At 33.8% G+C, this 24,386-nt stretch overlaps 1 protein-coding gene and 1 long non-coding RNA gene across 8 annotated transcripts in view; one reads left to right on the top strand and one right to left on the bottom strand.

Moving 5' to 3' along the window:
* Positions 1-24,386, bottom strand: part of Mrp (Multidrug-Resistance like Protein 1) — a 54,430-nt gene that overhangs the window by 13,226 nt on the left and 16,818 nt on the right. For 4 of the 7 annotated variants that reach the window (XM_077402331.1, XM_077402329.1, XM_077402330.1 and 1 more), the window contains exons 2-15: positions 18,401-18,700; positions 18,090-18,227; positions 17,744-17,857; positions 17,409-17,608; positions 16,982-17,002; positions 16,713-16,898; positions 15,084-15,717; positions 14,598-14,744; positions 14,423-14,507; positions 14,138-14,337; positions 13,291-13,792; positions 12,443-12,620; positions 12,204-12,333; positions 11,869-12,088 (exon numbers count right to left, since the gene is read on the bottom strand). In XM_077402331.1, coding sequence (XP_077258457.1) covers positions 11,869-12,088; positions 12,204-12,333; positions 12,443-12,620; positions 13,291-13,792; positions 14,138-14,337; positions 14,423-14,507; positions 14,598-14,744; positions 15,084-15,717; positions 16,713-16,898; positions 16,982-17,002; positions 17,409-17,608; positions 17,744-17,857; positions 18,090-18,227; positions 18,401-18,700 — 3,055 coding nt within the window. The remainder of the gene's footprint in view (positions 1-11,868; positions 12,089-12,203; positions 12,334-12,442; positions 12,621-13,290; positions 13,793-14,137; positions 14,338-14,422; positions 14,508-14,597; positions 14,745-15,083; positions 15,718-16,712; positions 16,899-16,981; positions 17,003-17,408; positions 17,609-17,743; positions 17,858-18,089; positions 18,228-18,400; positions 18,701-24,386) is intronic. The other 3 variants (XM_077402335.1, XM_077402332.1, XM_077402336.1) reach the window with 2 other exon arrangements.
* LOC143895301 (uncharacterized) lies at positions 1,408-3,722 on the top strand. The gene is made up of 2 exons (XR_013256272.1): positions 1,408-2,467; positions 2,530-3,722. It is a non-coding gene; the product is annotated as an uncharacterized LOC143895301 (long non-coding RNA).

Genomic DNA, 24,386 nt, shown 5'->3' with positions numbered 1-24,386 from the left:
AGCCATGACTTTTGAAGTGTATTAAAATAATTTTAATGAAAAGAATTTTATTTTGCAGAGTAAAAAAGCAAAAAGAAAATAATAAATAAGTTAATAAAAAAACATTAGAAAAATTAAAAATATAAAAATATTGGATAAAGAAATGAGGTTAGACCACCTTGTGTTTCTAACCCCTTAAAAGGTTAGAAAATATAATCTTAAAAAAAATTTTTACAGTCTAATATAAATAATTTATTTTTATTATTAATGTTTTAAATAAATAAATTTATTTATTATTAATTAAAAAATAGTTTTACAATCTAATAAATAATTTATTTTTACTACTAATTTAATAATTAGATTTAAATCACTTAAAACTTCAATACAACACTTTTAACAGACTGTTTATAATAGTTGTTGGTGTCCTTTTATATCAGAAAAAGATCATAAGTGGTAACATAAGTGTTAATATACTTAGTACCTTTAGCATTTACTGTGAACAAAACAGTTGTGCTTTCTTTCTCATCACCATGCACATGTACAATTTTATAAAGACTTTGATCCTTTACGAGCCATTAATACACTGTCTGCCTTTGGAACTAAAAAAAAAAAACTTTTATCTAACAAATATTCTTGACAGATGGAGGTCCAGTAGGTTTAACTTTTGTAGAAAATTCTTTCACTTCTCTAAATTAATTTTTTAAAATATCTTCTGTTGCTGATGCTCAATTTATTGTCAAATTTTTTGCGATTCTTGGAGTCACATCTGGATGTCTACGACAAAAACTTTTCCACCAGTGCGTGCCTGGTTTATTATCCTTTAAAGGAGACTCAGTGATAAGTTTCTGCAGACATTGAAGATGTTGACTGGATTTTCTATTGCAGCCCAAGAGGTTTCCCTGTAACAAAATCTCAATATCTTCAGTGTGCAGTGCAGAAACTGATCACTGAGTCTCCTTTCAAGAATAATAAACCAGGCAGATACTGATAGGAAAAGTTTTTGTCGTTAGACATCCAGATGCGACTCCAAGAATCGCTCAAAATTTGACAATAAATTCAGCATCAGCAACAAAATTAAGATGTTTTAAAGAATTAGTTCAGAAAAGTAAAAAAACATTTACAAAAGTTAAATCTACTAGACATCCATCTGTCAAGAGTATTTGTTAGATGAAAGTTCTCTTTTCTTGGTTCCAAAAACAGACAGGCAAAGAATTTACAATTTAAGGTTATATACTACATGTCAATAAAAATGAACGAAAGAAATGCATAAAACAAAAAAAAATATAATATAGTTTAGTACACTATCATTACAAGTAATGTTTACAATAAATATACTTGCAAATTTCGTACAGAAAACTTAAAAACAAAGCACAAAAACTCGAACGCGTGTTGCGGCTAGATACTAGGACACACAAGTAAGCACTTGAGATGACGATTCGCCCGATAACTGGACAGCCGGCTAGTTTTCGGGCAGGCAAGATTGTCACGTACTGATTCATAGCCATGTAAATTTTTATTGAAAAAACAATTTAAATGAGCAATTTTTTATTCTTTATTTATTATAAATATTCTTAAGATTATATATATATGTAGAAACTTTATTTATGCAGAAATATCTAATATTATGATTATTATCATCTTAGCAAGAATCACACTTTCCTTAGCCATATCTTAAAGAATTTATGAAGACTCACGGTGAATAGGACTTGGTTAGATGGCGCGTGTGTGAATGGTAGCGGTGAAAGTGCGTTGTGCGATTTTAGCTTTGTTTCTGGGGGTAATGATTAGTATATAGCAAGTAGGGATAATGGAAAGATAGGGTGTAAGTAGGAGATGTGATGAGAATGAAGGGAGATAGTAGGATGCAAGTAGAGGAAAGTAGTATAGAAGTGTTTAGCGAACGTGGTAGGAAGAGGTTATGGTGACGAATCAGTTAGGCGGAAAAGGCGGTAAAGGTAAAGAAAATGTAGGTAAAGTAGGGAAGGTTTCGATCGATAATTGTAAAGAAGATTGTATGGTAAATGATTAGCTAAGGAGCCTTCGGCCGTAAATTAAGTATAGGTTAAGAAGATAGTTGAAAAGATGACAGGTTGAACTCAGAACACATGTAAAGCTTAGTTTGGAACAAATTTTAGACTAGGAAGTATAGGATCAAGAATAAGAATAATAAAGAGAAAGAGGAGATAAAGGATAGAAAACAGAGAAGAGGACAAGAGGTAGGTGAATAAAGCGCTGTTATAGAAGAGGCTATACGAAACAAGGGAGGATTAAATGTGAAGAGGATTATTAAAGAAGGAAGAAGAAAAAGCAGTCGAAAATCTCAAGTTCCGGGTCAATGGAGACGGAAAGAAGGAAGGTGAAATAAAGCTAGGACACAAGGATGGGCGGGCCTAGAGGTGTTCCAAAAAATGGAAAGTAAAAGAAGATAAGCATAGTTGAGGAAAGGTTAAGCCAACGATGAAGAAGAGATGAGATAAAAATAAGAAAGGTATAGGAAAGCTATTGGCGTATTCCTGGAACAAGGATTGGCGAAACTTGTCTGTGTTGTAGGAAAGGAAAGGTAAAAGAAGATGGAAATAGGAAAATTAGGACACGCAAGTCTTGGTGAGATATGGAATGGAAGAAAAAGAAGAGGAAATGCGGAAGGAGAGAAAAATTAGGAGGTATGAACATTACAGTTTAAAGGTCGCAGCAGTTTTTTGGAAATATTAGAATCTTTGGATGACACGGAGGCGAATCCAGGTATATTAATTATGCAACAGTAGATAGGAGACATGGGAAGATAACTAAAGAACGCGCATGCGAGGAGGAAATAAATGTTGCTTCGGGGGGAACGAGAGAAGAAGAGCTGGGAGGCATTTTACTAGGAGTGAAGGAGGAGCAGTGTCGAGGAATTTGGCAAATAAGGAAGAGGAATGGAGCGATCCGAGGGCACAGAAGTGATTCGAGTTAAATTAGGTATGAATTCAAAGATCAGGAAGATGAAGAAGATAAAAAAGAAGAGGAGGTAGGTGCATATAGGGAGGTGTGATGAGTTTGGAAAAGCTGGAGACATAGGATAGCATTAGTTAGGTAGCAAGAGATTTGTTATTAGGCAAGTTTATTATGATGAGAGAGTTACGTTAATATTTGAAGGTAAAGGTAAATAATTATTAATATATTAAGATGTGATTGAAAAACAGGAAAATAGTTGTAATATTAAGGTAAAGGTAGGGATAAAGAAAAAGAGAGAATTAGGTTTTGGATTATAAAGTTTAGAGAGAATATGCATTGATTTAGAATTCAAGTTTTATAAGTTTTAGTTTTAGGATGTAAGGAATGTTATTTTAGAGACAAAGCGAGGTATGAGTCTAAAGGAGATTTGGGAAAAATTTAGAAATAAAAGAAATATAGGAAATATTAGTTGTTGCGCGTTGCGGTAAGAAGGTATGTGTGTGTGTATAGGTGAATAATGTCCGTTTCTTGGCTTGATATTGCTGAAGCGGATTAGTTCAAGTATTACTGCATGAGTTTAGGGTGTGAGTTTAACGTGCAAATTATGGGTTTAGGCGTGCAGGGTTTACGGGGTGGTTTTTCTAGAAGAAATTAAAAAAGTATGGAATAAGGAATTAACAGTGTCACGCGTTAAGTTAAAAAAGTTGGTATGAGTGTGTTTAAGGTATATTGTAAACCAAGTCCATTTCATGGCTTTGTATAGCTGAAATTAAATAAACGTGAATGAAGACTCACGGTGCATTTGACTACACACGACAATTCAAACAATTTTTTAAATATTTTAAACAAAATGTTTAGTGGCATAATTTTTTATATAAGACACTGAATAACCAAATAACATAAATCAGTAAAAATATTTTTCTTACTTTATGTATATAACTTAATAAAAAATAAAATGTCCATCAATGGCCAAGTAATGGGACATGGCCCGTTATTGGTACTTTTACCTGTCACGCGATTTATATTGCTTTGTTTTACTATAATGTTCAAATTGACTTGCTAATGTGCGTAATTATGTGCATAGTGTTAAATTTAGATGCTGTAAAAAAATTGTCTTTATACGGGAGGTATAACAATGAGTCTTTGTCGTTTCAATTAGGCGTATAATCACATTAACATAGCTGGTGTTAGTCATTAGCGGTAACAATAAGTTAATAACAAAACAAAAAGCGAAACTGGTTTGATTGTCGTGGCTCGAGATGGAGAAAAATTTGCGACACATGCGAGACTGGGTCTCGCATTCTCATTACATATTTAGTGTTAAATGTAATTGTGCAATTTCACGTTTTGCTCGATACACAATTCAATATACATGCGCTTTTAATACGAATGTACATACATACATAAGGGAGGATATAAAGAGATGTACAATATCAGCATTTAAATGTCATTATCAAATTAATTGTTATTAACTGCATTAATTGTCATTGTTATGACAATCTATTTTACACAGTAGATAATTCGAGCAAGGAATTTGGCCACATTTATTGTTAGTGCTAAATGTGTCAATGTGCGTTTTTAAATATAATAAAAATTTAAGCACAATACAATTCATCGATAAGAACGGACCAAATTAAGACTCTTGGGTTCTTTCCGACATCTTGTAAGATTGTGACGTCAAAAGAGAAATGTTGAGAATTCTTGCGTGCCATTTCCAAAAAGATATTTGCATAAAATAACACTTCAGATCACTTCACAACACTTCAAAAATACCCCGAGGTTAAGTTAGGTCTATCTCTTTCCCTTGACAGTTATTAATAAACAGCCGTAAAATGATTGTAATATGATAGTCATGTGCCTGCGCATAAGCCTGCATCGTATCACATTCATTTTACGGCTATTTATTAACTGTCAAGGAAAAGAGATAAATAGATCTCGGAGTATTTTTGAAGTGTGTTGAAGTGATCTGAAGTGTTCTTTTATGCAAATATCTTTTTATTTGGAAATGAAATATGTGTAAGAAATCAAAGGGGGCCTACCCCGATAGGTGGCTCCACATGTCGCATGCGAACGGCGCGGTAACTACGATGGCTAGAGGCGCTGGCCACCGCTGCCAACGCGCGATCGGAGAGTGCGTATGATTGGTCGGGTGGCGATGACGCAAGTTGTTTACGCGAAGCGTGTAACGGCCGTGCAAGTCCGAACGTGTTCAAGCAATGTCAAGCAAGTCCGTGCAATAGACTTCGCGAAGATGTAAAAGTGAAATACAAATTGAATAAGCGTTATTTATCCTTGTCTTCTTTTCCCCTCAACACCACCCTCGTTTTCCTTCGTAATAAGCGGTGTCGTATAATACCCGCCCCATGTCGTCGAGGTCGTCCTGCAAATTCCTTCGAGAATACCGGTGAAACAACAATTAACATTCCCATTTACAATCTGAAGTGGGATTCACTTTAACATTTACATATGCAAGAATTCTCAGCGTGTTATTTCTCGCCTCTGACATCACAATCTCACAAGATATCGGAAAGAGCCCCTGGAGCCTTAAAGAGACAAACGTAATCGCGATTAATGAGAAATGTCTCAAGTCTTTCTCTGTCGGAAGCCTGTTTAAGTTCGTCTAGATTAACACATGTTGTTACTATGCTTTATAGTCATCCAGCTCAATTTTTACACGTAATTATCTGATCAGGAAATCAGCGCGAATATTTTGCGAAATTTTCTGTTACCGTGCGTTTAGTTAAACGAATAATTTTGATCGATTTACATTCACTTTATAATAATTTCGATTTAGATTCCCGAGGCATACGTATTTAAATCGTCAATTAACCAATATAGTTCGCAGACTGATTTCCCGTTTTATTTTTAATCATTTTAAGACACATTAATGCTAGGAAGCTTTCTTTTGCTCCTCGACTTCATGCTTACATTAGACGTAACAGCATATTATTATAAAAAAAATTACCCTTGTTTTTTCTACAGTAAACTTTAAATATATAATAATAAAAAATAATAGGCGTCACGTTATTTATAGTACATCCGACAGATATCAGATAGAGTTAGAATAGAGTTAGTAAATGAAACCGAACAAATTTTTCATGGATCACAATTTGATCACGGAAAGCCACAAAATCACAGAAAGTATATATATAGAGAACACTACAATTAATGAATGTTATATGCATTTTGTATATAATTCTATTGGCCTTTCTGTGATTTACTAACTCAATTCTAACTCTATCTGATATCTGTCAGATGTACTATAAATAACATGACGTCTATTTATTTTATATTTATATATTTAAAGTTTACTATAGAAAACGAAGATGATATATATATATATATATATATATATATATATATATATATATATATAATGATCAAAGCCCGAAATACGCGCATTTCTAGGATTGACTGGTTATAAATCCTGCGGAACGACCAAGCGTCTTAAATTAAAGCAGTTTTTAGGAGTAGGCTTGAAATTAAATTAGTTTATATATACATATATATAAACTCCTCACAAAAATTAGAGGAACACTTTATTTTTCTTAAAAAATAGGCAAAATTCAAGCAGCTGTAACTTGTTAAAAACGAACAAAATTTCAGGTTATAAAAAAGATTTTAAAGCTTAAAATCTCTACTTTCGAAAGGTCACTATTATTTTTTAGTTTCTGTGAGTTTGATAATTTTTACATAAAAAAAACTACGAGCTGGACAAAATGAAAAATTTTCTTCTCACTTTGTGAGCCTATCCACGTGCACAAAAAAAATCTACGAAAATTTTCGATTTGATATGTAAAATAGAAATAAAAATAAAACTTTCGCACATTATTTACCGCGCTTGGTTCTTAGTTAGCCGTTTTCTATATTTGTGCAAAAATTTTTGACTTTCTAACGTGAAAGCTTAAAGTTTTCCCTATAAAATCTTTTTTTTAATGTTTCTACGATTTTTTGTTAAATAAGAAATCAGCATTTTGACTTTAATTGCTCATAACTCCATTAAAAATCATCGTATCGCAATTCAAAAAACAGATTCTTAAGGTTGTTCTGGATAGTTAGTCAAAATGCTATGAAGTTGATAAACATTTGAGGATATATTACGTATACCTTCTCAGCAAAAAGCATAGTAATCTGAGAAATCTAATATATATCGGTTGTATGCATACTTTAACGGTTGACTACTATTGCATATCATAACAAGGACATTAATATTATTAATGTGATTTTAACCATTTTTTATATTATTACTGGCAGCGTATTTGTAAACATTCTTAATAGAGGTTCAAAACTTTTGGCTGAGAATCTTGCCTGAATCCAACTGCTAGAAACAAAAATCATATATATATAATCTGGATAAAGACAAAAAGTAACGGTTAAATATGATCAAAAATATCACGCAATAGTATAAAATATTATTATAAAAGGTAAATAAATACGCTGAATACAAAAATAAAAAGAAAAAATATCGAGCGAACAACACAAGAAGACGTGGCAACACCTCACTGTTGATATTACTTTTAACTGTTGGGTGCTCTGAACTCCCGACTGGTAGTACCCTTTATATCATTTGACATGCTGAGAAAAGGGAGGTTAGTAGTAAGGTTAAAAAATGTTAAAATGTAATAAAAATCCACTTTTAAAGTATAAAGCAAATGAGACATCAGAGGCCGTATATAAACATCGGCTGAAAATATCGGAAACCGGCAGCAAAAATGTAAAAAACATGTATAGTTACCGAGCTCGCAGTGCGATCGACGTTGCCATGTTTTTAGGATCGAACGTCAAGATCTGTGAGAGTGCTGCAGTTTTTATTTCTTTTCTCAGAAACTAGTCAGTGAATCATCATGAAATTTATTGAGAATCTGTGCCAATGTATTACGATTCCGAGTCTCGACATCGAACTCGCGAAACTCATGTTCGACCGTTAGACGCCGTGCCGTCGTAAGCGGTGAGATCCCGACGACGGGCAGAGGCGCCGTACGGCAAACCGGGCTCGTGCGACGACCGGGTCTCCCGTTTAAGGGGGACCGGCCGCCTAGTAGTGTGTCACATTGTTTTGAGCCTTTCGACTCACGAGACTCCTAGAGATATCCTCTATACACCGTAATTTTTTCAAGAATTGTTTTCTATTTTTTCTTTATATTCTGAATGCATATATTTGATAATCTGTCAATCTCCATAAGAATCCATACAAAATTAAAAAGTTAATAACTTTTAAACGAATCAGACAATCGATCGCAAATTTAACACAGGTAAATTTCACCTTCATCCCCCTATTTTGATTTAAGCAATATATACATCCTTAATATTATATTCTTTTTCAAAGTTCGGGGCCAAATTTCAAATCAATTCACACAATTTAGATAAAAAGTTATCAATTTTTGAATATTCGTTTTACAAAGAGTTTTACAGAGAGAAAAATGTGAACATTAAAAAATGCTACCAATATAATGATATTTTACACACAAGTAGACCATCAACAAACAAAAATATAGCAACAAAATTTAAAATTATTTACAATTTTTTTCTGAAAAAAGTAGTAACAGTTATTTACAGTCACTAAATCTACGTCTTTTATATTCAATTAGATATGCCGGAACTACCCAGATAGCAAAGCGTGTCTGCGCAAAATCGCGCAAACCTGTGACTGCTTATAATGCTGGCAACTTGCCATACATTTGCTTCAATTGATTTCGAGTAATTTAATATTTGAAGCAATTAACACGCAGGCAATAACATTGGATATATGTATTGCCAGCAATTTGTCGGCAAGAGAGCAACATTAAATTTACTTCGCGTTGCTAACAATATAACAGCATTGTGTGATCCTATGAATTATTACAGCAACAGCTCGAATTTTGAATCAGACGATTGTAGACCGCAGCATAAGTTGCCAAAAAGTTGCTGGCAAGTTGCTATACAAAATTGTCATCTCGTAAAGGCATCAACTTGCCGACAAATGCGGACTCAGTTGCCACAATTCTAGTAGCAACACCCCAGATAGTCAAGCGTGATAGAGCATATTGAGCAAACTAATGCATTGTGTTTTCATATATTTGCTGTAAATTTGCTGACATTGAAATAGAATACGTTACAAATATAGCTACATGACTGCTTATACATGCAATCAGTTGACGCAATTTCAAGAGCAAACGGTCCGCAATATTGGTACGTTATGTTGTCTGCAACATGTGTTATCACAAATCCCTCACCAATTGATGCTGTCACGTTGCAATCAATTTGCTGTTAATAGAAATATAATTCATATTGTTGTATATCTATGGTTAGCGCATGCGCAGACATTTATGTTGAGTGTCGGAACATCAGCGGCGTTGCGTATCACGCTCCTACTCACACACTCAGAGAGTCTATGATCCAGAAGCCCTATTCTGTAACTCTAACGACAGTGTCGGTATCGTTATATCGTCATTGCGCAGCTTTTTTTCCATATAGTATACCTGCGCAACGACAACGTAACGATATCGACACTGTCGTTACGAGTTACAGAATAGGGGTCCAGGACAGACTAATTGTAACGTGTATCGTTCTGAGATTATTAATTATTATAACTTCAGCATAACACCAGTGGTCATTATTTATACAAATCTACGTATAAATAAAACACATAAGTTCAACCCGACAAGCATAATGCTGTCTCACCTTGTCCCGAGTTTGTCAAAATTAGTTGCATTAATTTGTTAGCAACATGACAGCAAACTCACAGCATTTGGCTATCTGGGACATACTACGTTCCCAGATAGCAATGAGTCTGTATTGTTGCTGGCATATTGCCGACGACATAGTATGTGTTGCTAACAAAATTGTGGCAACTGAGTCCGCATTTGTCGGCAAGTTGATGCCTTCGCGAGATAACAATTTTGTGTAGCAACTTGCCAGCAACTTGTTGGCAACTTATCCTGCAGTCTAAAATCAATTCAAAATTCGAGCTGTTGCTGTCATGTTGCTGTAATAAATTCATAGGATCACACAATGCTGTTATATTGCTAGCAATGCGAAGTAAATTTGATGCTGCTCTCTGGCCGACAAATTGCTGGCAATACATATATCCAGTGTTGCCTGCGTGTTGCTAAATATTAAATTACTCGAAATCAATTGAAGCAAATGTACGGCAAGTTGCCAGCATCATAAGCAATCACACAGGCTTGCGCGATTTTGCTCAGACACACTTTGCTATATGGGTTGTCAGCAACAAGCCAGCAACAATGCAGACACATTGCTATCTGGATATTTATAAACATTTTTTGTCTTTGGATCCCTAGAGAATTAATATTGCTGTTTTTAATATTTCCTGCATACTTTTGGTTGAGACGGTGTATCCAGAACATCCTTAAAGCTGAAACTTTGCTCTATTAAGAGAATGGTATAATGGTATAATTAATTAGAGAATTTATATGATTTCGCATTTTTTCCCATTTTTCACGTTTTCGCCGCCACAGACGTAATTTTTATGGCCATTTTCGGATTCTACGACTCAAAATACGTAAGAATACGTAAGATTTATTCGTTCCTCTAACAGTTCCCAAAACCTCAATTTTGCATAGGGGAGACCGGGGCGGAGTCGTCACTACAATTATCTCGAAATCTGTATGTTGTATGAACTTGCCATTGATATTGTTAACACTACTTATGGTGCCCATGTAACCAACGGAGTTTAGTGAGATTATATGCCATGTTCTGATTTTCATTAAGTAAAAGTACAAAAAAAACGTAAAGCATAGATTTGTGTTGTTCTGCACAATTGTTTTCTGTTAAAATAAAAAAGGAAAAAATTGCTAATTTTTACATTATTTCCATCCATTTGTATCAGTCTACATGTTATTTTAAAAAATGGCAATTATACCATTCGATAGAGCAAAGTTTCAGTTTTAAGAATCTGTTTTTTTTTTTAATTGCGGTACGATGATTTTTAACAGAGTTATGGGCAATTAAAGTCAAAATACTCATTTCTTATTCAACAAAAAATCGTAGGAACAATTTTAAAGAAAGATTTTGTAGGAACTTCAAGCTTTCACATTAGAAAGTCGAAAATTTTCGTAAATTTTTTTTGTGCACGTGACAGGCCCACAAAGTGAAAAAAATTTTCTATTTTATTCGGCTCGTAGTTTTATATATATATGTATATGTTCATCTCAACAATTTTCTTGCATCATTTTTTGTCTATAGTCAATCATATATCTATAGTTAACATATAAAATCTCGCGTGTAGAAAAAGTTACTAATAAAGATTAATGAATTATTTAACAGAAAGTGCAAGTTGTACCGAATAAAAGGCATTTCAAACAGAAATATTTCATGCAATAGTAAAAAAGCGATCATTTGTAGAAAATAATTACTACGACACTTGCAATCATAAACTTATGGCTACTTAAAAGTTTCAATCTCTAATTGCCTTTTGAGTTCTTAATTAATAACGTTAGTGCTCTGTAGACACAGCAAACCACACTGTTTTATTTCTTAAAAGGAAATTATTTGGATTACTTTTAGAATTAAACATGTAATGCGACGTATATTTGCATATACAATTTATAACATTACTCGGAACGAAAAAAATCATTACGTTAGTAATTAAATTATTTCGTTTTCGATTATCATTAACTCGGCTCAATCGAGTTTTAGAAATAAAGAAACTCGTTAAGATTAATTTATACCCCAATGAGATGTGTAATCGGTGAAGGAACATGCCTTTCGAATTGCAATACTCTATGACGAGCAAAATTAAGTGCCATTGCCTGTTAACGTTATATTAAATGAAGTAATTGCCTTCTGCGGTAGAAAAATGATATGTATATTTATACAGGTACACGTAGCAGCGATAGGGGGTAGGCTTACCTGATATCGTCCATCGTAAACACAAAAATTTATGCAATACTGATCAAATCTACCTAACAAACGGATAATATGTTACAAGAATTAACGTGTGACGTGAAAACGTACCTTGACCGAAACCAAGTGCACCGTATACTCCGAGGTACATATCACGCTTCGCCGTATCTAATGTGTCATTCCTAACGGTCTGATTATCATTCGACCAAACGCTGAGCCAGACACTCGAGCCAATGCTGAACGACTGAAAGACCGCGTTCATCACAATCGTCGATATCGACAAGAACCATCCAATGGATTTCAAGTAATGAGAGTATACTTTCCACTTTACCTGGTGAAAAAATAATACAATACATAAATATAAAAGAAATTTTTCCCTGCCAAAAAGCGAATTGTGAAGATGATTGTCTTTTTAACAATTATTAGCAATGTCTCGCACAACTTACGCTTCCAGTTTCGGCTTTCTCGATTTCTATCAGCTTTTCTCCGACGATGTTAGGCTTCAATGCTTCTTTCTCCTTTGTACTATTGCTATGCACATAATTCGCCGACTGCTGGCTTTCCGTCGAGTATTGCCTACTTGTACACAACGTATATTATTTTCAAGTTAATATTGCGCGTATTTGAATCGCCGTACGAACGACGTAAATTGACGTAACGGAATATTATATTTATGAAATCATACCTTGTCAAAGAACCATTAAGTGATTTTCTATCGGTTACAGAACCGGATTCACTTAGACTTTCGGATATTCTGGACCGTACTCGAGTTAACTTTTGTTGTAGCTCGTCCGCTCCCATTGTTGATTCGAGCTGCTGTTTAATTTCGCGTAAATCTGCTTCAGAACCGTCATCAACGTGCACTGTTTCAAATTCGTCATGTAATTTTAAAATAATGATAAATTGTTTGCAAGCTGTATCATTGTACAAATGGGAAGAAATTAAAAAAAAAAAAAAAAAACTCGCACATGCGCACATTTTTATTATTTTTAACTATAATACAAAATGGATAATCAGACGAGAATTGAAATAGTTCTTGTTGGAATTAAACTAAAAATAGAATTATCCAAAATTAGAAATTCAAACATGTTAATTCAATAACTTCAGAAAATTTCAATATAAAAAAGCTAGAAAGTAATAATTATCTGTATTAAGACATATTTAAATTATAATATATAAATGTAATTTTTTATGCATTAGAAAATTTTATATCATACAAAACCATCTATATCAAGTTAATTACATTAAGAAAAATGAATTCTAAATAAATTGTTCATTACTACTTTGTCGGCAAGCAGAATCTTAAAACAAAGAGATAGTAAAACTTTTGACTTAAAAATATTTCATTGTAGCGATTGCTACACGCAAGTATAGTATTTCTTATGCAAGCACACAAAGTAGGACAAGGAATTGTAATTACTTTTTCGCGGACTTACGATTTCCAACTTAAATCCAGGGAAAATGTAACAATAAATTTATATAATAAGTACAATATAGAAGTACGCAGCAAGAGCATAAATTATTAATAGATACCTTCTTGTAAGTGCTGTACTAAGAATTCGGCAAAAGCGCCTTTTTTCTCCAGTAATTGTTTGTAGGTTCCACTCTCTGTTATCTCACCGTCTTTAAGAACAATAATGTTGTCGACTTCTGGCAAGTACGTGATGCTATGCGTAACAAGTACTCTAGTTTTCTTCTTCAATAGGCCATTCGGACCTATCACTTTCTCAAAAATGTGTTTTCCAACGTGCGAATCCACTGCGCTCAGAGGATCGTCTAAGAAATAATTTTCCGAATCGTTATATACAGCTCTAGCTAAGGCTACTCTCTGTTTTTGACCGCCGGACAAATTTATGCCTTTCTCCCCGATCTCCGTTTGATCACCCGCGGGTAGCATTTTGAAATCCGGAGTCAATGCACATGCTTCAATCACACGGTTATATACTGATTTGTTCAAGGCCTTTCCGAATAAAACATTGTCCTGCAACGTGGCATTTTGGATCCACGCTTGCTGCGAGACGTATGCAATTGACCCCTAAAAGAAATATTTAGTATTAAAATCTTCAAATCCTAATTAATATCTTTTTCTATTTAATCTGAGAGATGTATAGAAACAAAATATTTATTATTTTATCAATACTGAATTAAGAGCTACAGTCAGATATTGTATTTTTAGATGCATAATAAAAACATGTATTTTAGAATTTACACTACATTTTCCTTAAATTCTTTTATAATAAGAAGAAGGCTACTTATATAAGTGCAACTTGTGAAAGGTTTCCTCTTTCTCTTCTTCAATTTTATTACTGTTCTTGTAATAAGAGAAATGTACATTTTGCTTCTATATTTCATGTTTCTGATTCAACGAAAGAATACTCACTTTTGTATTTACTTTCCCGCTTAATTTGTTCATCTCGCCAAGCAGAGCGGATAGAAGGGAACTCTTGCCTGATCCCACTGTACCAACTATTGCTACTAATTGACCTTGTTCTACATGGAAATTGATATTTCGTAGTATTGGTCTCTCGATTTCTTCGCTGTCCCAACAGAAGCTACCGTTTTCAATTACAAACGCGTGGGCTAAATCAATGCGATAAAATGCTTACTATAGCTATATACATCATGCAGATATATATTATTTTAAAACAGAAAATTTTACACTTACGATCCGACGGATCGTGCTGTACATTGTTAGGATCCAGTTCCTCCATATTCATAAATTGATTAATACGTTTTACAGAGACGTAAGCCTGTAAACGTGTATACAAAAATATCAGTCAGACTTTTTAACATAAATGCACATTTCTAAAGTAAATAGACGAAAATCATGCATTACTTACTTGAACTATATTACCAATCATCATAGGCAGCATGGACAGTGGAAATCTCAAGATGTTGAACAAACTGAGCGAAACGAAGGCAATTGTACTATCTAGGACGTTCTTTTCGTCTATAAGTACATAAGTTGTAAAAGATACCAGAGATACCTGTAGAGGTACATTTATAAAAAGGTAAGATAATATAAAAAAGATATAAAAAATATTTAATTCAAGTAATTGAAAACTTCAGAAATGAAAAAGAAAGAATATTTATTGCCATTTCATGGCACATATTTTGACAACAAATTTTTTCTAAGCGAAGTTATATACAGTAAAACTTTCAAAATCATACTAAAAGTTATAAAAGATTTTACTGAAAAAAAGGAAAAAAGAGAGAGAGATGAGAGAAAGGCGTTCACGTTACGAGCGCCCCGTAAGATCTTTATTTCTGAGGTCTTTAATTTAATTATAACGTATAATTCATTATTTCAAAAAAAAGAAACGTACCAAAAAGGGTGCACATGACCATATAAAGCTCGTACCAGCGTTTAAATACGCTGCTTCTTTTAACACTTGAATCTCCTTGACTCTAATTTCAAGTATCTGCTGTTCGAATGAAGGTTCCCACGCGTAGAGCTTCAACACTTTGATACCGTTAAGTACTTCGTTCATCAACTTTACCCTCTCGTCCTTGCACTTCATCTGTCTGATTTGTAACGTCTTCACTTTGTTGGCGATTAATCCGTTCACAGGAATAAGAATGATCATAACTGCTAAACCAGCGAATACAGCCGGCCCTAATATATTCCAGAGAAAATATAAAGCTAGGGCTATTTGCAGGGGTGCCGACCAGATCATGTTTATGTACGCGGTTACGTCCATGAATCTTTGAGCGTCTACGGACATCAAGTTCACTATCTCGCCGAGCGTGGTTTCTTTCCTCGCCGCGTTTGACAGTCTCAACGCCTTACGGTAAATCGCCGCGATTAGTGAAGTACGTATACGCAGCCCGACCAAAAACATACGATGAAAATATTGTGATAATACCAGCGTCTGAAGTATTGCCGTAAGTAAAAGTAATGCAGAATAAAAGTATCCTTTCCACATTGGCTCCTCTCCTTCGGTAAAATCAATCAAAAGCCTAAAAAATATAGTAAAAGGGATGCATTACAAAGATCACATTATTATTATTATTATTATTATTACATAAACATATTACGATAAATCAGAACAATTTTGTAAAATTATCAACGTTTTGTCTCATGTTTATCTCATAAAATACATAATACAATTAGAGATATAAACCAGGATTTGTAGAGTGTATAAAGTTGGCACAAAATTCTATAAATTTCAAAAAAATATTAAAAGTTCTAATAAGACTGTCTATAGTTTAACAGTTTCTGATAAAAATTAAAAAAGTTCCGCATTCTTCATATTAAAAAATCAAAATTGAAAAAATGTGTTAACTTCAAAAATCTAGCATGATACCCTCCCTCTAAAGTACTGAAACGCCTTGAATATTATTATTTTTGATAAGAGTTTCCGATAGTTATTCGAGTTCTACACATATATACAATTTCAGATCGATATTCCACCAATTAATAATTTTTAAACAAAATTTAACGGTAGTTTTCAAGAGTTTTATAAGAGTTCTATGCTTTAGAATTATCTTTAAAAAGTTCAACCCATTAAAAATATCTTAAACAATTTTTAACATTTACGTCCGGCACGGCACTTAGTGAAAATGTGTTATGCTGATAATTTTCCGCAGTTATCAACATAGTTTTCTAAGAGTTCTATGCTTTAGAAAGAAAAATTGTAGAGAACCTGTACTGGGCAGATATAAAAAATTGTTTAAAAATTAATTAGTAAAATACCGATCTAAAATGTATAATAGAACTCGAATAAAACTATCGGGAACTCTTATAAAAAATGATATTTTAAAAAGGAGGGTGTTATGTTAGATTTCCGAAGTTAGCACATTTTGAAATTCGATTTTTTAATATAAGAAATGGGGAACTTTTTTAAATTTTTATCAGGAACTGTAGAACTGTAGAAAATGCTACTAGAACTCTTAGTATTTTTTTGAAATTTGTAGAATGTAGTGTCAACAGTCTCGGATTTGTGTGTACTTACTTTAATATTTGTGGACTAATAAAAGTCATAACATCTTGAATCAGTTTCAGGAATGCACCGAACATGAACGTCGCTCCGAAAGCTTTGCAGATAGGTGGTAGGATGGAGGCGATTTTCTTTTTCCGACCACTGTTAAAGTCCACTTGTCCGGATGCTTTTCGGTATGACGCTTTTGCACTTTCTACTCTGTATAAAAAACGTCTGTTATATATGTTTTTATTAAGCTGAATGATAAAAATAATCGAGACATGTTATACGACACATCCTACCTAAAGTAAGTCCAAATCAGCCTTGTTAGCACAAAAAATGTATGAACATGTTGTTAAAAAATACTTTGTCAGAGAACGTTATACCGCAATCTAAACATTTTTTTAACATGAGGTATATGCAAATAATATGCTGTTAGCCATAAAGCGGATAAGATAATGCAGCAATATATTCTAAAAATGTATTATCACAAACAAGCTGATTTAAAAAATTTCTAAAATAACAATTCTATATGTGTACATTATCAACAATTTAACATTTTTAATATATTTCTTTCGAATTTACATGCTTCGTGTTAATGTCAATACAAACATATTCCCTATTTTTTTCTCGCAATTTTAAATAAGCGCTTTTTAAAGAAGCTTAGTTAAGTCATATTGATTGCAGGAAACCTTGGTGTGTACAGAGAGATTTATCGATTAAACTTACTCGTCTGTCTTTCTCAAGTTCTTATTCCAGTATTTGTCAAATTTCGGCACGATCTCCGTGGCCATGTCCTCTGGATTCATGGACCACAGATCGGAAGTTTCGAGCGGTTTTCGGAAACCCTTCCATGCTAAGGAATCGAACCACGCGAAAATAATTCTCGAAGGGAAAGAAGAACTTTGTTCTGGACATGGCGATTCAACCTGTGAATAAACATATTTCAAAATTGTTTGTCAATAGCTTCTTACAGTTTTAATCCTAAGATTTTACATATTTATGCGCTTTAATATACATTAGATGGTATTACGTATTATATCAATCAATACAAGAAATATTACCGTAGGATATTCAGAGAATTTAGGCTCTGCGTCGACCAGAAAATTAAGTACAAACAATATCACTACTATCGGATAGTAGATCATATAAGACACCAATGGGTACGTCGGTTCTGCCTAAAAATAAAAATTATTTCTTTATGAACCGCATTATAACAATCACTAGCTTTCTTGTAAAATATTATAAGAGGCTAACAATACGAGATATACTGTTGCGATAAGATCTAAGAAATTGTAAAAAATTATAACAAATTTAATGTAGAAAATGCTGTTTATAAGTGTATCTACATTTAAATTGCTTCTAATGCGCTTTTAGCTTCGCTATTACCATGATAAAAATCCAACATACCCCTTTAATGAATTCGTTTACAAAACTTCTATATTGGACGCATCCACATATTGTAAGGAAAAACCAAAACAGGAATAAAAGACCTGACGTCCGCATTCCATGTTTTCTATTGTATTGCATTAAAGTCGATGCTAACGACTGAAATAATTAGAAAACTTAAGTCAAATATTGTACAGAGATTTACATAACTAAGTAATTTATTTTATAGGCAAAAGCAGAAACGGGAAAACTATTTTTAAAAAATTTATGGAAAAATAATTTTAAAAATGTATTTAAAGATCTATTAATACAAAAAATAATGTTATACTTACAAAGCTAACAATTTTTACAATGGGTGTGCAATAATCAACACTGTGGATCGTACGATAAGTACTTGCGTGTATCGCCACTCCTAAGTCGAATATGGAGAGTAAAATTAATCCTACTGTAAGTACTTGCTTAGAAATAAATAACCACGTGTACGGGACATTTCTCCTTTTGCTATTTAAAAAGTAATACGCTTCCATCGCCGAAAACGCCCACAGAAATATACATGGCACCCATACTAATATCGTCTTTTGGAAGCATTCTGTTAGATCTGGATTGTTTGTGTACCATGTTAGATTAGCGTCCTAAAACAGTCAGAATTTTCGACAAAATATTAATTTTCTATTGCGCCGCTTTAATGGACTTTTTTATTTCGTTCTCTATTATGAAATGCCACGATCACAAACTGAACTTTAATAACAGATTCAACGACGAATTTAGAGTTAATTTTTGTTTCAGTAATATCAATTATACATCAATATTTTTCGTTATACGGATTTCAAAAGAGAAAAGAAGATTTTAGCTTCGGAAAGACGAATAGCTGATCTATTATTCAATTAACTTTTAGTGGAATTCGATAGACTTACATTTGTAGTTAAAAGATCTATAATTTTGAAAATTAAAAAGTTTTCAAATTATGAATCTATCTTATTATGTAAAAATCAATACCAGAATTAGTTGTAGGGTCACGAATTGTGTGGAACGTCCCACATAAACCAAATTAAAGATAAATGCATTCGGTGTACGTGTCACACACGTAAACTGATCCATCATTGTTCCTTCGTGAACGATGTGAAAACACAAGTGTCAGTTGGGGTCCATTTAAATTAATTTGATTAACCTAATTTTAATTTAACAAAATTCTTCAAGATACAATTAATTAAAAAATGTTTTAAAACTTTTAAAACTTCAGAACGACTTTAACCACAATCCGATTAACTTAATCAGCGATTAATTCAATCGGCAAAATTTCTAATTTCAAATTAATTATCTTACATAATTCATTAAACTTCTGAACTTCTTTTTCTCATATGTTAACAAAAATAATAATTTATCGACATTAAGGCTCCTGTTCACTCACTGCAGCCATTTTGGATTGATGACGTCAGAAGCGAGGAAATCATGAAAATATATCATGAAAATACTTGCGATTTACACTAAAATAAAAATGCTTTTTAATAAAATACCATCTGTAAACGATAAAATAGATTTTTAAAATAAAACCGAAAATTCCCCTTTTATATGAGTAATCCACATTTGTCGAAGTAACAAGAACGAAAACAAGCCGTTTGACAGCTGCCGAATTGAAATAAGTATTTGCTTGCATATATTAAATCACAATAAAGTGGATACCTTCGGTATATTTTAACACTATCACAATAATTTTAAATTTAAAAACACTGCACTAAAATCAAGAGACACGGTAGTGTCTCGCGCCAAGTACACGCGGAGCGAGACCGACCGTGACTCTTTTACGCGACGCGACGGGTTGCGAGTACCCGAGATGTTGAGATCTCGATAACGAGTGAACGGATCAAGTTCTAAGTAGGCTTGATCGATAGCTTGGGGTCCAATTAGGGGGGGGGTTTCTCTCATAATATTCCGCTACGTGCCTTACGAGCGGAGATATTGCGACGCAAAGTCCAAATGTGAAAATTTATTTTTAAGATACTCCTCCTAACGCTCTCATTCAATATTATTATGATTATCAGAGAAACGTCCTTTTCACTTTTTCGACGCTGGCGGCGCAGGTATCGCCAGTTTCGATATCGCGCGCGTATTTCAAAATTAGGTCGATAAACTTATCGGTCAGGAGGAAGATTTCTATTTAAGTAAAAATTAGGTATATATATAATAAATATTGAGTCAACGGAAAAGTAGGTTCTCTATGCTTGGCAGAAAGTGCCGCTAGGGAATTTTTAAGTCGATTCTTATGAATCAAGCTTGAATTTGATGTCTATGTATCCCAGGTTGCCGATGACAAGGTCCAGATAGTGCGCTTTACAGTTTTCGGTGTCCAGGTGTAATAATACGTTGAATTCGATGTCTACGTGTCCCAGGTTGCCGATGACGAGGTCCACATAGTGCGCTCCGTAGTTTTTGGTGTCTACGTGTATTAATATCTTGAATTCGATGTCCACGTGTCCCAGGTTGCCGATGACGGGATCCAGATAATGCGCTTCATAGATTTCGGTGTCCAGGTGTAATAATACGTTGAATTTGATGTCTACGTGTCCCAGGATGCCGATGACGAGGTCCACATAGTGCGCTCCGTAGTTTTCGGTGTCTACGTGTATTAATACCTTGAATTCGATGTCCACGTGTCCCAGGTTGCCGATGACGAGGTCCACACAGTGCGCTTCGTAGTTTTCGGTGTCCAGGTGTAATCGTACGTTGAATTCGATGTCTAGGTGTCCCAGGTTGCCGATGACGAGGTCCACATAGTGCGCTCCGTAGTTTTCGGTGTCTACGTGTATTAATACCTTGAATTCGATGTCCACGTGTCCCAGGTTGCCGATGACGAGGTCCACATAGTGCGCTCCGTAGTTTTTGGTGTCTACGTGTATTAATATCTTGAATTCGATGTCCACGTGTCCCAGGTTGCCGATGACGAGGTCCACACAGTGCGCTTCGTAGTTTTCGGTGTCCAGGTGTAATAATACGTTGAATGCGATGTCTACGTGTCCCAGGTTGCCGATGACGAGGTCCACATAGTGCGCTCCGTAGTTTTTGGTGTCTACGTGTATTAATATCTTGAATTCGATGTCCACGTGTCTCAGGTTGCCGATGACGAGGTCCAGATATCGCGCTCCGTAGTTTTCGGTGTCTAGGTGTAATAATACCTCGAATTTGATGTTCACGTGTCCCAGGTTGCCGATGACGAGATCCAGATAATGCGCTTCATAGTTTTCGGTGTCCAGGTGTAATTGTACGTTGAATTCGATGTCTAGGTGTCCCAGGTTGCCGATGACAATATCCACATAGTGCGCTCCGTAGTTTTCGGTGTCTACGTGTATTAATATTTTGAATTCGATGTCCACGTATCCCAGGTTGCCGATGACGGGATCCAGATAGTGCGCTTCATAGTTTCCGGTGTCCAGGTGTAATCGTACGTTGAATTTGATGTCTACGTGTCCCAGGTTGCCGATGACGAGGTCCACATAGTGCGCTTCGTAGTTTTCGGTGTCCAGGTGTAATAATATGTTGAATTCAATGTTTAGGTGTCCCAGGTTGCCGATGACAAGGTCCACATATTGCGCTCCGTAGTTTTCGGTGTCTACGTGTATTAATACCTTGAAATTGATGTCTAGGTGTCCCAGGTTGCTGATGACGAGGTCCACATAATGCGCTTCATAGTTTTTGGTGTCTAGGTGTATTAATAACTTTAAATCTGAATGGGTGCGTTCAGCCGATACTCCGCTAGCCTAGCAATCGTGAGCAGTTGCTCGTTTTTGCTCGTTTCTTCTCTTTTTAATCCAGTAAGTCAAAAAAGAGGAAACGAGCGAAAACGAGCGACTGCTCACGATTGCTAGGCTAGCAAAGTATCGGCTGAACGCACCCAATGTAGGACACGTAGATATCGAATTCGAGGTATTAATACATGTAGACACCGAAAACTACGAAGCGCACTATGTGGACCTCGTCATCGGCAACTTGGAACACGTGGCCATCAAATTCAAGGTATTAATACACCTGGACACCGAAAACTATAGAGCGCGCTATGTGGACCTCGTCATCGGCAACCTGGGACACCTAAACATTGAATTCAAGCTTGATTCATAAAAATCGACTTAAAATTTCCTTAGCGGCAGAATTAAAATTATGTCATGACATAATAAAAATCGCTGAATTAAAATTATGTCTAAACATAATAAAAATTGGACAAAAATTATGTTTAGACATAATAAAAATTGGATGAATTAAAATTATGTCTGACGTAAAAATAATTATCAAAAATATCGATACCTGAAGATATCGGTACATATACAGTTGCGAACAACATTCAGTAAGACACGCAAATAAAAATAAATAAAGAATTTTACAGTTAACGACTTATTAACATTAATCATGCTTTATTGCGATTATGTTTTATGTTGAAATTGAAAAATATATACAAGGTGTACAACTAAAAGGGTTACAGATTATTATTTTAAAAAAACTGAGCAAAATATTAAATTGTTGTTTTCTTTAGAAATAATAGTCCGTAACACTTTTAGCTTCATACCTTGTATTATATACGGTTTATGAAATTATAAGATATATTGTTTATAAGATTAAGTTGCGTAACACTACAAAAAGGCGTGATATCCATACAAAATTACCTTTTTAAAAAAAAGGTAAAATGAGCGCCAAGTACACGCATAATAGTGTATATGTATTATGTTGTTACCCTGTTATGTTGTTACCTCGAAAAAAACAAAGTGGTAGTATTATACCTCCAAATAGCTTTATCCTGTACATACTGTTTATACAATGCGTAATATACTACAAAAAGGCGTGATATCCGCACAAAATTACCTTTTTTAAAAAAGGTAAAAAAAGGCGCCAAGTACACGTATAGTAGTGTATATGTTGTTACCTAAAAAAAAAAGAAAGTGGTAGTATTATACCTCGAAAAAACCTAAGTAACAAGTGGTAGATCTTTATATCTCGAAAAATCTCGAAAAAATTTAAGCAGTAGTATCTTTATTTCCGAAAAATTATAACCCAAGTGATACACGTCACAAAATTATGTTACCTTATCAAAAAAAAGAGTCGCGCTTTAAGTGATCTATTACAATTACAAAAAAGAAATGATATCTCTTTAAGTTAGAGCGCCAATTACAGAGAGAACATGTATATTGCCTCAAAAAATAATTGTTGCACTACATTGAAAAATTTTTACATTGTGTCAATTAGAAAAGAATGTATAATAACAATTTTATAAGATTAAAAAATTTTATTTAAATTTAACAAGGGAATACAAGATATTTAAATACAAAGTTATTTACATGTGTATTTTTTAATGACCACAAAGAATTACAGAAGTAACAGTACAAAATAAAAATATTTTATTAAAATACATAAATTTTTCTTGTAAAAAAACTTGGCGCTGCTAGACCTCGAAATTTTAAATAAATAAATAAACTTATTCTATACTTAATTATAAGCCGCATTATCCGCCGTCCGCGTAGTCACGCACACCCATATCACTCACTCCCACATCCACGCTGATAATCATTTAATATTACTCCCATTGTATTCTTCTCTGAATTATTTTTATTTATTGTTGTTTTTATTTATTTAAAAGGTCTAGCAGCGCCAAGTTTTTTTACAAGAAAAATTTATGTATTTTAATAAAATATTTTTATTTTGTACTGTTACTTCTGTAATTCTTTGTGGCCATTAAAAAATACACATGTAAATAACTTTGTATTTAAATATCTTGTATTCCCTTGTTAAATTTAAATAAAATTTTTTAATCTTATAAAATTGTTATTATACATTCTTTTCTAATTGACACAATGTAAAGATTTTTCAATGTAGTGTAACAATTATTTTTTGAGGCAATATACATGTTCTCTCTGTAATTGGCGCTCTAACTTAAAGAGATATCATTTCTTTTTTGTAATTGTAATAGATCACTTAAAGCGCGACTCTTCTTTTTGATAAGGTAACATAATTTTGTGACGTGTATCACTTGGGTTATAATTTTTCGGAAATAAAGATACTACTGCTTAAATTTTTTCGAGATTTTTCGAGATATAAAGATCTACCACTTGTTACTTAGGTTTTTTCGAGGTATAATACTACCACTTTCTTTTTTTTTTAGGTAACAACATATACACTACTATACGTGTACTTGGCGCCTTTTTTTACCTTTTTTTAAAAAAGGTAATTTTGTGCGGTGAAGAATAACGCTGTAAATCGCAAGGACAATTTTGCTTTGACGTGTCATTTTTCACGTCTTATAGTTCACAGTTTTGCCATTGTGGCGCTGTCACGCGGAGT

This window comes from Temnothorax americanus, unplaced genomic scaffold, assembly GCF_048541705.1.
Source record: "Temnothorax americanus isolate GAGA-0224 unplaced genomic scaffold, ASM4854170v1 Scaffold150, whole genome shotgun sequence".
NCBI lineage: Eukaryota > Metazoa > Arthropoda > Insecta > Hymenoptera > Formicidae > Temnothorax > Temnothorax americanus.
Note: the sequence above shows the minus strand (reverse complement) of the source record. Positions and strands in the feature narration are given on the sequence as shown.